The sequence below is a fragment of the Pongo pygmaeus genome, chromosome 11, assembly GCF_028885625.2.
Source record: "Pongo pygmaeus isolate AG05252 chromosome 11, NHGRI_mPonPyg2-v2.0_pri, whole genome shotgun sequence".
Lineage (NCBI taxonomy): Eukaryota > Metazoa > Chordata > Mammalia > Primates > Hominidae > Pongo > Pongo pygmaeus.
The window spans coordinates 68,597,733-68,612,635 of NC_072384.2; the positions used below are offsets into that span (position 1 = coordinate 68,597,733).

Genomic DNA, 14,903 nt, shown 5'->3' on the forward strand with positions numbered 1-14,903 from the left:
TAATGTGGCTGCTCTAATGATAATTTCTCAGTCCTTGGGAGTGTTTTTAGCTGATGTGACCCAAAATTCCTGTTCCTATATGTTGTCTAGGCCTCAATACCTGGGGAACCGAGACAGTGACTGGGATAACTCTTGGAATGGGTCAGATCACCTCTCTCTGAAAGAGGTTATCTGAAAGATAAGATGAAATGGAGAACACAGTTGTGATTGCAGAAATCCTTCTTATGTGCTTGTTAATGCTCTTTGTCTGTTGTGTCATTTCACGGAAGCGCCCAAGCTTGGGAGGACATGGAGAACAATAGGCATATTGGAGAGTGAGTGGAGTTTGGAGTCACAGCCCCTTAGACTTGAATCCTATTCTGCCAGCTGTGCAGTCCCAGAAAAATCCCCTTACCTTTCTGAGCCTAGTTTCTTATATTTAAAATGATGTTAGTGCTCACTTTACAAGATTGTTGTAAGGATTAGAGATAATGAATATTAAGCTCCTAGTAGTGCCTAGAGAAACAGTGAATGCTCAATAAATGTAATTGCTGTTAATAAAACAATATTTACCTATTAAAACATCATTAATCCCTATTCGATGAAATGTCATTTGACACTGGGGAGTAATCTAACAAACTACATGAAAATAGTGATAATTATGTTGCTAACTATACTCAGGAAAAGGGACTCAAACTTCACATTTTTGGCTGTTTATGAAGGCAAATGTCTTCCCAACGGAGAGATACAAAAAGACATTCTTACCAGACCAATGGTGGCTGCTCCAATCCCAATGAGAGGGCTGACAGAAATAATAACCAAGGTCAGTTTCCAACCCCTGAAAAATCCCAACAGGAAACCACAGATGGTCGAGGTCATGCGCTGAATGAAAAGGGCCATTTGGTCAGCTATGGCATCATTGATTTTATTAATATCACTAGAAACCAGAAAGATTTTGGTCACTAAAACTGAATTTTATCATTCAAATATCTTGCTGAAAGTCTGTCTTTCCCTTTTAAACATTCCCATCTCTCTATCCCCATCACCCTTGGATAGCATTAACATCCTCTCAAATCTTGGAAAATTTGCTGCACCTTGGGATGTTATCAAGCCTCTTTCCTCATAGCCAACCAATTTTGTTCTTAATCTAGGTTTCCCAGCTGGTACTTAGTGTTGATTAAGGCTTTTGGAAACCATCTTATTTGTCTTTTTCTTTTACATAGCTAATATCCTTGCTCTGTCTTGCAAAGCTTTTCTTTCTTCATGCCTGCTGAATCCTTTCAGCCTCAAGGTTCTAGTCACATACCTCCTTGTGCATCAATCTTGTATAATCCCCCAAGAAGAAGTAACACCTTTCTCCCTCTGTTTCCATAACACTGTAATTAATCCTTGTGCATTTGTATGTATGTGAAATTATTGCATTCTGCTTATAGGCAGTATAGAGTAGTGGTGAAGAGTGCAGATTCTGGAGCCAGACCAGGAATTTGAATACAAACTCTTGTTGGGCAAGTTACTTAACCTTTTTGTGGCTCAATTTTCTTGTCTGTAAAATAAGAACAATAATAGAACCTACCCCAATGGGTAGTAATGAGGATTAAAGTAGTGAATATATGTAAAGCCTATGGAACAGCGCCTATCATATAATAAAAAATTAATATGTGTTAGTTCTGATTATTTGCTTGCATTTCTTATTTCCCCTACTAGGCTGTTAGTTCCTCAAGAGCACAAGTGCAAGGTAATTGCTCCAGAATATTGATTGAATATAATTATATTGAATTCATATTCCTGAGAACATTTCCTTAATCTCTTGTCCAGATGGAGTGAATGGAGCTTGGAACTAAACAGCAAGAAAAAACCTAAGACATCACCCAGATATTAGGCCATTGTGTTCCGGCAAGGTTAGATAACTGTTCGAGGTCACAGTAAGGAGCAGAGTAAGTGCTAGAAGCCAGGGGTCCTGAATTTCAGTGTGCTTTATCTACACTGTAGAGTGACCGTCTTTCAGGGGACCTCAAAATTCAGTTCAATAGGGTTCAACCAATTCTAATTCCTCTCATTTAGAATTCCTGGGTGGCTGTTAATGACCTAAATTAGGTGTAAACTGGATTTAAATCCAGTTACACCTGGACAGCTAAATAACCTTTTTAACTGTCTTCTATAATATTTCATTTCTAATATTTTAATTAAGGTCTACACACCAAATTGTAGTACCTTGGCTTTCAATTTTTAATGTCCGTATCTGACAGTGTATTACCTATGAAAAAGCCATATCACCTATGAAAGCCCAATTTAAGAGATGAAACATAGGAAAACTGAAAATATTTTTAAATTGTTATTTAATTTAGAAACAAGAGTTTTATGATGCAAAAATCACACACTAAAATACTGTTTTACCAGCTACTTACTCAGAGAATCTTGTATTCAGCTCCCCCACTGAATTGCAGTCAAACCACCCTATTTCCATTCTCATTATTTGCCTAAAGTAAAATTTTCTCATTTTCTGTATCTGACGAGCAGCAGCAATGACCCAAAAGCATATCTGGAAATGGACAAAGGAATGTTTAGCATTGCAATGTTTGAAATATTTGTTAATTTCTTCTTTTTTCAAAAGAAAGTAGTTTCAATACAGCAGTTGAGAAAAGGGGAAAAGTAATTCAGAAAATGCCTCTTCTTGGGAACTAAGATGTGAGCTCTGTCATCTGCTGCTAAAAGTGGAGGTAAACAGAACCTTCGGCAGGGTAGCCTGAGATTTGGGTTTGAATCCAGCTCTGACACTTAAGCAGGCCCATGTCTTCTGGACTTTACCCTACAGAGCTTCACTTTCCTCATGTGTAAAAGAAGGCTCACAGCACCAAAAATAAGGCATTATTGTTCTTAAATAACTATTTTTAATGCCATTTCTGAGTGAATTTCCCCCCTGAAAGACCTGCCTAGAAGCATTCATGCATAGTTTTCAGGCAATAATTTTCAAGAAATGTAAAACAAAAATTATGACATCAGCACAAATCTAATCTGCTGATAGATTTTCCCTAACTAAAAAAAAAAGCCTGTTATTAAAATTCCCAATGCCTAAATGGGAAAAAAATGATTCATTTCTCTTTACAAACAGCACTGCCTGGAATTCTTGAATGAATGGGAAGGAATTCATTATTTTTCTACAAAAGAAGGCAAAAGATAAAATATTTTTCTTTCTTAATGTTAAATACCTCCAAGCCCTTCCATCACTTAAATCTAAAATATGCTCTAGATTCAGCCTTTCAGAATTTGGATTGGAATGCAGTTTGTTGAGACTTTAGCAGTGTGAGAAAAAGAAAGTAAATTTTGCTTTTCTCTATCTCCCCCTGCCCCACTTTCTTCAAGCTACTCAACTGCCCCCTACAAACACACCTGCAAATGTCCATTCCTGGATATAGAAGAGAGGATGAAGTAGGGAAAGGCAGGGGAAGGACAGGACATTATAACTACAAGTCTATTACGCATCTCTCTGGACAGCCACTTGTATCCTCCTAAGTTTCCACCTGAGAGAAGAATCCCTCTCCATTCTCTCATGTCCTCTGGAAACAGACTGTAGTTCTTAGGGCTTCTGATTAGCTTAAAGGGTGGCAACACATTGCATCTCATTGTAATGTCTTTGAGGTCAGATATTGATCTATAAATTATATGGAGGAGCTACTAACTTGAATATATCCTGTGATAAGTACTGCGACAGCAATTCCAGCATAGTAACTGGCAAATTTGATCATTTCGCTCTCAATGTTCAGCAACCTTCAAAAGAGGGAAAAGAATGTTCAGACTTGCAAGTAGGATCAAGCCACCAGAGATTACATTTGTGGATATAGAGGGATTTAAAAATATATATATTTTAAATATACATATAATATATAACAAATATACTATATATAGTATATTTCTATTAGACATGAGTAAGACATTTTATCTATGCAAAATTATAATAAATCCAACCAAATTTCTAAATAGACCTCATGGTACCAATCACAGAAAATATGCATATCCCCTTCATTTTTATAGGCAGAGATGCTAGGACAATGAAATAATTAATTAGCAGTTGTTGGAAGCCAGGGTACCCTAAATGGCAGTCCAGGGCTTGGTCCACTTTAGTCTCTTTCATGCATACTCATCATGCAGTGATAGAGCAATCACAGGTAAGAAAGACTTTCAAAAGCCAGACAGGCTGTCTGAAAAGAAACTGATAGAACGATGTGTGCTATAAATCAGGAGGCTTACTGTTACCTCTTCTAGGAATGCAAGCCAGCTTTTCAACTTCTCTGTCTCAGAGTGACACTGAAAAATGTGCCTGTTATCTTCCCATGGGAGAGAAAAGCATTTTATTAGCCCTGTCTTTTTGCTGACTACAGCCTAAGCTTCATTCACCAGGACAATTTCTAAGGTTGAAGCCAAAGACACTTATGGGAAATAACAAGAAGAAAAATAGCAAAGAAAAATACTTTGGCATTTTTCCCAGCAGCACTACCATGTTGCTGCACAGGGCTTGGGATTGGCAGTGCCAGGGAGTGGAGGAAAAAAAATTCTGAAATTGCTTTTAGGAATGAAGGCATTCCATAATTAGAAAATTAACATATTGGTTGATGGCTGTTATGATCTTCAGGGACAAGTTAAATGGTATAGAGTCGACTTTAGAAAATCAGCAAGCAGCCTCTTTAGCATGGGTTCTTCATCCCACATCCTTTCTGCTCTCTGTCAGCCTTCTTTTTGTGGCTTGAGCTTGATTTTTTTTTCTCTATTGAACTCAGGTCAAGCATTGCAATATAATTCATTTAATACAGAATAAACTGCACTATTAGTCAATATCTTTATTGAATATATTTATATTGAGTACATTTATGCTTGTCTTGCTAGTAGATTGCAAGCTACTCAAGGTCAAGGGCTGGGCTTACACTGCTTGGTCACTCTGCCTGAAATCAATAAATGTTTCTTGATTTTGTTTGACTTTCAAAATACTAATTAGGAAGGGAAATAACTGCTGTGGTCAACCCTTCTGACAACCTCAAAACCAGCTAAGGTCTCTTGTGCTCACCACATTCCCAGTCTTTCGTGATGACTAAGAAGAACCCTGAGATGAACAAGAACTAGAAAATCATAAACCTATCGATGAGTATCCACAATCAGAGGCTCTTATAAAAGCTAAATATCTCTGAATAGAGAGTATACTATATTATTATAAGTAAAAGCTTTCTAAGGTATACATGAGTCAATTCTCTTCATTTTCAGTTTGTTTTGGGGTGTCCAAAACCAGAAAACTATAAGCATTTGTCCAAACATTTTACTTAGAGAATAGCAGTTAAGAGAGGCTGGGAAGAGCAGTGGAGGGGGAGGGATGGGGAGAGGTTGGTCAACAGGTAAAAAGTTAGTGTTCAGGAATAAGTTCTGGTACTACATTGCATAGTAAGTGACTATGGTTAACAATAATACATTGACTATTTCAAAAGAGCTAGAAGAGAGGATTTTGAATGTCCTCACCACAACGACATGATAAATGTCTTAGGTGATGGAAATGCTAATTATTCGATTTGATCATTACACATTGTATACATGCATCAAAACATCACACTATATCCCATAAATATGTATACTTAAGTGACAATTAAAATGATAAATAATAAATAACTTTAAATTTCCTGTGGTGTCTTTATTCTACAAGCACTTTAAGCAGAAGTGATGAAGCGACTGTCATTAAAAATGCCGGTTTACAAATATATGCAGATTAAGGGTGTTGGGCACTGGCCCAGCTCTGGGATTTTCTGGAACAAAGGTCAAGAGAATTCTATCACCGCTGGATGGTGCAGATAAAGATATATGCAGTTTATCACTCTCTTCACTCCTGAGGTGTCTCTGAAATGAGTGGTGAACTCATTTTTATTTTATTCTGGGAAGAAGAGGTGATTAAGGCTTTAGAGAACTTGATACTATTTCTGGAACAACAGAAAAAGCCTATCAGAAAAACTGACAGGAAGGAAAAAAGCAGGCCTGGCTTTGCTCCCTTGACTGCACACCAAGGTCTTTATTGCCTGAGTGGTGGGAACACTTGTCATCATAAAACCCCAGGAAGGATTCTATAAAGTGTGCAGGTGATTTGGACCACAGAATGGCATTCTTTTTAACAGCAAAAATGGACATGAATCTACTTGAACGAATTAAGATTCCCCATTTGTTGAATAACAAAGACTCATTTGTTGAATAGCAAAGAAGGGAGAGAGATGACATTAGAGGAAAAAAGATAGAGATGTTTTACAAATTATTATGATATGAGGACTTATTTTGCTTTTTTGTTTCTTTTTACCGTGTTTTGGAAACTTTTTACCTTTTTTTTTTTTCATTTTACCTTGTTTTGTCATTCAATTTACACATCAAGCTTACAGATTTACTAAAGCCATATCTTGCAAATATCTTGCAAAACTGTAGTACAATATCACACCCAGGATACTGACACTGATATAACCAAGATCAGAACATTCTCATCATCTCAAGTCTCCCTCATATTGTCCTTTTATACCTCCACATGCTTCTGTCCAATCCCCATATCCTCCTTAGCCCCAGCTGCAACCAGTCTGTTTTCTTTTGCTATAATTTTGTCATTTCAAGAATGTTATATAAATGGAATCACACAGTGTAGAACCTTTTGGGGTTGGCTTTTTTCCACTTAGCATAATTCTTTCAAGTTTCAATATTAACAGTTCATTCCTATTTATTAAGGAGGATTCCATATAATATAGATAGATGGATCACAGTTTGTTTGACCACTCAATCCTTTGGAGGATATCTGGGCTGTTTCCAATTTTCATCTATTACAAATTAAGCAGCTATCAACATTTGTGTATAGGTTTTTATGTGAGCATAAGTTTTCATTTCTCTAGAATAAATCCCCAAGAGTAGAAATGCTGAGTCATATGGTAGCTGAGTGTTTAGATTTTTTTAAATTACCAGACTGTTTTCCAGGATAGCTATGACATGGTTTGAGTGGCATGAGTGATTGTATGAGTGATCCAGTTCTTCCACGTCTTCATCAACATTTAGGGTTATCACTATTTTTAATTTTAGCCATTCCGATAAGTCTATAGTAATATCTCATTTTGATTTAATTTGCATTTCTCTATTGATGTTGTTTAACATATTTCATGTGCTCATTTGCCATCTTATATCCTCAGTCATGTCTTTTTCCCATCTTTGAACTGAAATTTGCTACTGTTATTCTAACACTGAGTTTTCAGAATTTTTTATATATTCTGGATCCTAGTCCTTTTTTGGATATATAAGTTGTAAATATGTTCTCCCAGTCAGTAGCTTGTCTTTTCATTCTCTTAACAGGATCTTTTACAAAGTTTTTAACTTTATTGTAGTCCAATTTATCAAATTTTCCCTTTATGAATTGTGCTTTTGGTGTCATCTACATGCTCTGTCCAGCCCTAGAACATGAAAATGGTCTCTTCCATATTTTTCTAAATGTTTAGTTTTATTTGTTACATATAAGTCCATGATTCATTTAAGCTAATTTTTGTGTAATTTCATTTTTTTGCCTATGGATGTCCAACTGCTCCACAACGATTTGATAAAAAGCTTATCTTTCCCCCACTGAATTGTTTTTCCACTTTTGTCAAATATCATTTGGACATGTTTGTGTGGGTCTATTTCTGAGTTCTCCATTCTGTTCCATTGATCTATGTATCTAACCTCGTCAATGCCACACAGCCTTGACTGCATTAGCTATATAATATGTCTTGAAATTGGGTAGATTGATTCTTCTCACTTTATTATTCTTTTTCAAAATTGTTTTAGCTATTTCAGTTTTTTTACATTTTCATAAACATTTTAGGGTAATCTTTTCTATATCTACAAAAAATCTTGCTTATATTTTCATATATTAGGGCTTAAATATTTCATTTTATTTCTTGTTTTCTATTTGTTCTCTCTGTTATTTCTGTGTTTGCTTTCTCTTGCCTTCCTATGGGGCTGCTTGAACATTTTTTTAGAATTCAATTTTGATTTATCTATAGTGTTTTAAAGTGTCTCTCTTTGTATAGCTCTTTTAGTGGTTGCTCTAGGAATTACATTATAGATGCATCACTTTTCACAGTTATTAGTGTTGTCATTTTACCAATTCAAGTGAAATATATAAAGATTACCTCCCATTACATACCTCTACTCTCCTTCATTAATAAGTGTCTTAACTATTTCCAAATTAAACACACATCAGACAGTGTCATAGTAGGATCATATCACAGTGTTAGAGTTTCTACCTTAAAACATAATTTAGAAAGCTCAAGAGAAGGAAGGTCTATTGCATTTACTCATAGTTTTGTTACTACGCACTCCCTTCCTGATGTCCAGAACTTCTTTTATTATTTCCTTTCTACTTAAAGAACTTTACTTAGCCATTCTTTCGGGGTAAGTCAGCTGGCAACAAATTCTCTTGATGTATTTCATCTGAAAATGTCTTGATTTCCCCTTCCATGAGGGTGGTGGTAATGTTTTGACTCTGTCACCCCAACCCAGCAGGTATGGGGAGAGATGCCTTACTATAGTGGGGATGAGTCAGGCCTCCCACATATTCTCCATTGACGCCATGGGGGTGAGTGAGAGGGTGGCACAAGAGGGGCTTATTACCACCTAGCAAGTGTGGACGAGTCTATGCTCCCAAATCAACATTTGCTGGCCTGGGTGAGAGTGAGGTCACCATTTTCTTCTGTGGTGTTTGGCTAGAGTAGAGCAATTATTGCTTAAAAGTTTTCTATTAGGCTTTCTTTTTCTGACCCACTACCTAGGAACAGCAGGATTTTGTTGAATCTTTTTGGTCTGCACTCATTGGGGTTTCCAGTTTGCCAGCTTTTCCAACACTTAGTCTAGTACATATCAGGCATAAGATACCCAGGGAACTTATCAACATGTTAGTACTTGGCTCCTGAGGGCTCTAGCCAGTTGACATTTTCCCCCCACTTTTCAGGATGTTATGTTTGTTTTATATATAATGGATTAAACAACACAATCAAAAGACAGAGATTGTCAGATTGCATTAAAAAAAAACAAGATCCAACTATGTACTGTCTACAGGAGACACACTTTAGATCCAAAGATACAAACAGGTTGAAACAAAGAGATAGACAAACAAAATCATTTCAAAAAGCAACCCTAAGAACCCAGGAGTGGCTATACTAATATCAGACAAAATAGACTTTAAAAACTTGTTACTAGAGATAAAAATCATTTTGTAAAGATAAAAGGGTCAATCCATCGTGAAGTGATAACATTTATGGAGATATATGCATCTAAAAAAGGAGCCTCCAAAACACGTGAAGCAAAGTCTGGTTATTATCAAAAAGAAGGATGATATCAAGTGATGGCAAGAATGTGGAAAAAAGGGAACAGTTGTACACTGTTGGTGGGAATGTAAATTAGTACAGTCATTATGGAAAAATGTATGTAGGTTTCCCAAAAAGTTAGAAATAGAACTGCTATATAACCTAGCAATCCTATACTGGGTATATATCCAAGGAAAATGAAACCAATACATCAAAAAGATATCTACACTCCCATGCACACTGCAGCATTATTCACAATAGCCACCTATGTGTCCCTCAACAAATGAATGGATAAAGAAAATGTGGTACATATAGATAATGGAATATTATTCAGCCTTTTAAAAAAATCCTGTCCTTTGCAACAACACAGATGCACCTCGAGTATATCATGTTAAGTGAAATAAGCCAGGCACAGAAAGACAAATACAGTGTAATCTCACTTAAATGTGACATCTAAAAAATTTGAATTCATAGAAGCAGAGAGTAAAATGGTAGTTACTAAGGGCTAGAGGGGGGAGATTGGGGAGATGGTTAAAAAATAAAAAATTTCGATTAGGAGGAATAAGTTCAAGAAATTTACTGGGCTGACTATAGTTAGTAACAATGTTTTGTATGCTTGAAAATTACTGAAAGAGTAGATTTTTATTTTTTTGTTTTATAATGTACATTTTATTATTTAAAAAAATTAATTTTTATTTCAATAGGTTTTTGGGGAACGGGTGGTGTTGGGTTACATGAATAAGTTCTTTGATGGTGATTTCTGAGATTTTAGAATGGTGCACCCATCATCCAAGCAGTGTACACTGCATCCAATGTGTAGTCCAATGTGTAGAATAAAAATTCATCACCACCCACCCTTTCCTCCAAATCCCCAAAGTTCAATGTATCATTCTCATGCCTTTGTGTCCTCATAGCTTAGCTCCTACATATGAGTGAGAACACACACTGTTTAGTTTTCCATTCCTGAGTTACCTCACTTAGAATAATAGTCTCCAATTCCATCCAGGTTGCTGCAAATGCCATTATTGCATTCCTTTTTATGGCTGAGTAGTATTCCATGGTGTGTGTGTGTGTGTGTATATATATATATATACACACACATATATACATATATACATATACGTACATATATACATATATACATATATACGTACATATATACATATATACATATATACGTACATATATACATATATACATATACGTACGTATATATACACATATACGTACATATAACATATATACATATATGTACATATATACATATATGTACATATGCACATATACGTACATATGTGCATATACACATATATGTGCATATGTGCATATACACATATATGTGCATATATACATATATGTACATATATACATATATACACATATATACACATATATATACATATATGTACAGAACCAATCCCTTCTGGCTTGTAGGGTTTCTGCTGAGAAGTCTGTTGTTATTCTGATAGGTTTTCCTTTATAGGTTACCTGGTGCTTTTGCCTCACAGCTCTTAAGATTCTTTCCTTCATCCTGACTTTAGATAATCTGATGACTATGTGCCTAGGCGATGATCTTTTTGCAATGAATTTCCCAGGTGTTCTTTGAGCTTCTCGTATTTGGATGTCTACATTCCTAGACAAGAGATCTTCCTTCAGCAAGGCCAGGGAAGTTTTCATCAATTAGTCCTTCAGATATATTTTCCAAACTTTTAGATTTCTCTTCTTCCTCGAGAACACCAATTATTCTTAGGTTTGGTCATTTAACATAGTCCCAAACTTCTTGGAAGCTTTGTTCATTTTTTAAATTCTTTTTTCTTTGTTTTTGATGGATTAATTTGAAACCCGTGTCTTCAAACTCTGAAGTTTCTTTCTTCTGTTTATTTGATTCTATTGCTGAGACTTTCCAATACATTATGCATTTCTCTAAGTGTGTCCTTGATTTCCAGAAGTTGTGGTTGTTTTTTATTTATGCTATCTATTTAACTGAAGAATTTTCCTTTCATATCCTGTATCATGTTTTTTATTTCCTTCAGTTGGACTTAACCTTTCTCTGGTGCCTCCTTGATTAGCTTAATAATCAACCTTCTAAAGTCTTTTTTCTGGCAATTCAGAGATTTCATCTTGGTTTAGATCCATTGCTGGTGAGCTGGTATGATCTTTTTGGGGTGTTAAAGAACCTTGCTTTTCTGGTTCTTTCTTATTTGGGTAGACTATGTCAGAGGGAAGATCTGGGATTCATAGGCTGCTGTTCAGATTCTTTTGTCTCATGGCGTGCTCCCTTGGTGTGATGTTCTTTCCCTTCCCCTATGAATGGGGCTTCTGGTAAGCCAAACTGTAGTGATAGTTTTTGCTCTTCTGGGTCTAGCCACCCAGCAGAGTTACCAGGCTCTGGTCTGGTACTGGTGAGAATCTGCAAAGAGTCCTGTGATGTGATCTGTCTTCAGTTCTCGCAGCTGTGGATAACAGCACCTGCTCCTGGTGGAGGCAGCAGGGGAGTGAAGTGGGCTCCCTGAGGGTCCTCTGTTGTGTTTTTGTTTAGTGCGTTGGTTTTGTGTTGGTTGGCCTCTAGCTAGGAGGTGGCACTTTCAAGAGTGCATCAGCTACGGTCCTATAGGGAGAATGCAAAGTTGCCCTCAGGACACCTGGTTATGTATTCAGGTTTCCCAAGCAGTGGGCAGGGCCACAGAGTTCCCAAGAGAATTGGGCCTTTGTCTTTGGCTACCAGGGCAGGTAGAGAAAGACCACCAGGTAGGGGCAGGGATAGGCACCTCTGAGCTCAGCCTCTCCTTGGGCGGGGCTTGCTGCAGCTGCTGTGGGGGATGGGGGTGTGGTTCCCAGTCCAATGGAGTTATGTTCCCAGGAGGATTATGGCTGCCTCTGCTAAGTCATACAGGTCACTAGGGAAATGGGGGAAAGCTGGCAGTCACAGGCCTTAACCTGCTCCCACTCAGCCCGCAGTACTAGAGGCTAATCTCATGCCCACCGTGCCCCTGACAACAGCACTGAATCTATTTCCAGGCAGCCAGTGACCAGGGCTGAAAATTTGCCCCAGACCACAAGCCTCCCCATTGAGAAAGCAAGCGGACTCACAGTTTTTTGGCATCCCAGGAAGCCTGAAGCCAAGAGTAGATGTTTAGTGTTCTTACAACAAAAAAAGATGTGTGTGAGGTAGTAAATATGTTAATTAGCTCAATTTAGCCATTCCACAATGTGTACATATTTCAAAACATCATGCTGCACACCATAAATATATATAATTTTTATGTGCCAAATTAAAAAATATTTTTAAAGACATAGAAAATCTGAGTGGACCTATAACAACTGAAGAGATTGAATCAGCAATCAAAAACTTTCAACAACAAAAAGTCTAAGATGATATGACTTCACTGAAGAATTCTACAAAACATTTAAAGAACTAATACCAATTCTTCACAAGCTCTTCAAAAAATAGAATGGAAGGGAACACTGCCAAACTATCAGGCTAGAATTATCCGAAACCAAAAGCAGACAAAGACATTATAAGAAAAGAAAACTCTTATATATTATATCTCTTATTAATATAGACACAAAAATCTTCACTAAATACAAACAAGTTGAATCCTGCAGCATAGTAAAATGATTACTCATTATTACCTGGTGGGATTTATTCCAGGGGTGCAAAGGTAATTCAACATATGAATATACATTGATGTAATATACCATATCAATATTATAATGGGCAAAACTGCATGATCATCTTAATAGATGTAGATGAAGCACATGACTCAATTCATGACTTAATGATTAGAACACTCTACAAACTAGGATTAGAAGAGAATTCCTCAACATAATAAAGGACACTTATGAAAAAGTCATAGCTAATGTCATACTTAACGGTGAAAGACTAAATGTTTTCCCCCTAAGATAGGTATAAGACAAGGATGTGTGCTCTCACCACTTCTACTCAACATTGTACCAGAGGTTTGGGCCAAAACAATTAGGCAATAAGATAAAATAAAATAAAATAAAATAAAAAAGGCAGCTAGATTGGAAAGGAAAATATATAGTTATTTCTATTTGCAGATGATATGGTCTTGTATAAAAAATCCTAAAGAGCCCACTAAAAAACTATTGAACTCATAAGTAGTTCAGCTAGGTTTAGGATAAAAGATCAATATACAAAAAAAATTGTATTTTGCTATAGTAGCAATGGGCAAACTGAAAATAAAATTAAGAAAACAATTCCATTTATGATAACATCAAAAATAATAAAATACCTAGCAATCAATTTAACAAAAAATTGCAAAATATTCTGAAAACTATAAAACCTTGTTGAAATAAATTAAAGCAGACTCAAATAAGTGGATCATGAATCAGAAGACTTAATATTGTTAAGACAGCAATATTCCTTAAATTGACCTACAGATTCAATGCAATTCCTAGCGTTCTAGCTGACTTCTTCGCAGAAGTTAAACAATTTATATGAAAATCCAAGAGACCCAGAATAGACAATCCCTAGTAGTAGACTCACACTTCTTGATTTCGAAACTTACTATAAAGCTACAGTAATCAAAACAGTGTGTTATTGGCATAAAGATAGATGTGTAGGCCAATGGAATAGCATTGAGAGTCCACAAATAAACCCTCTTAATTACAGCAAATTGATTTTGATAAGGATTCTGAGATTATTCAATGGGGAAAAAATAGTTTTTCCACAAATGGTGCTGGAACAACTGGCTATCCATGCAGACAGGAATCAATTTGGACCCCTAATTCACCCCTACAAAAATTTACTCAAAGTGGATCACAGACTAACCATGAGTGTATTAGTTCATTCTCACACTGCTATAAAGAAATACGTGAGACTGGGTATTTCTTGTAAATACCTTATAAAGAGAAGAGGTTTAATTCGGTCACAATTCTGCAGGCTGTACAGGAAGGATTAGAGCATCTGCTAAGTTTCTGGGAAGGCCTTTGGAAATTTACACTCATAGTGAAAGAAGAAGGGGAAGCTGGCACTTCACATGGCCAGAGCCATTAAAAGAAAACAAGTGTGATGTTCACGACCTTGGATTTGGCAATGGTTTCTTAGATATGACATCAATTCAGAAGCAACAAAAGAATAAAGTAGGCATCACCAAAATTAAACACTTTAGTGGTTCAAAGATAATTATCAAGACCTTGGATTTGGTAATGATTTCTTAGATATGACACCAGTTCAGAAGCAACAAAAGAACAAACTAGACATCATCAAAATTAAACACTTCAGTGCTAGAAAGATAATTATCAAGAAGTTAGAAAGACAGCCCAAAGAATGAGAGAAATTGCTTGCAAATTTTATCTCTGATAAGGAACTTATATCTAGAATATATAAAGAATTCCTACAACTCAATAATCAGTAGACATATATCCCAGTTTTAAAAAGGGCTGAATACATATTTTGTAATATTATTTATTTCCAAATAAAAGATCTGAATAGATATTTTTCCGAAGAAGATGTGCAAATGGCCAACAAGCACCTGAAAAGAAGCCCAACATCACTAGTCCTCAGAGAAATGCAAATCAAAACCACAATGAGATTCCACTTCCCACTCCCTAGTATGGCTATTGTAT

General features: G+C 36.2%; 1 protein-coding gene across 4 annotated transcripts in view; it reads right to left on the bottom strand.

Annotated features, from left to right (window-relative positions):
* The window catches only part of ABCB11 (ATP binding cassette subfamily B member 11), a 110,172-nt gene that overhangs the window by 72,386 nt on the left and 22,883 nt on the right, over window positions 1-14,903 (bottom strand). For 2 of the 4 annotated variants that reach the window (XM_054476926.2, XM_054476927.2), the window contains 3 exons: window positions 3,657-3,744; window positions 2,385-2,518; window positions 745-916 (listed from right to left, as the gene is read on the bottom strand). In XM_054476926.2, the coding sequence (XP_054332901.1) occupies window positions 745-916; window positions 2,385-2,518; window positions 3,657-3,744 (394 nt within the window). Of the gene's footprint in view, window positions 1-744; window positions 917-2,384; window positions 2,519-3,656; window positions 3,745-14,903 lie in introns of those variants that run through there. The other 2 variants (XM_063647616.1, XM_054476928.2) reach the window with 2 other exon arrangements.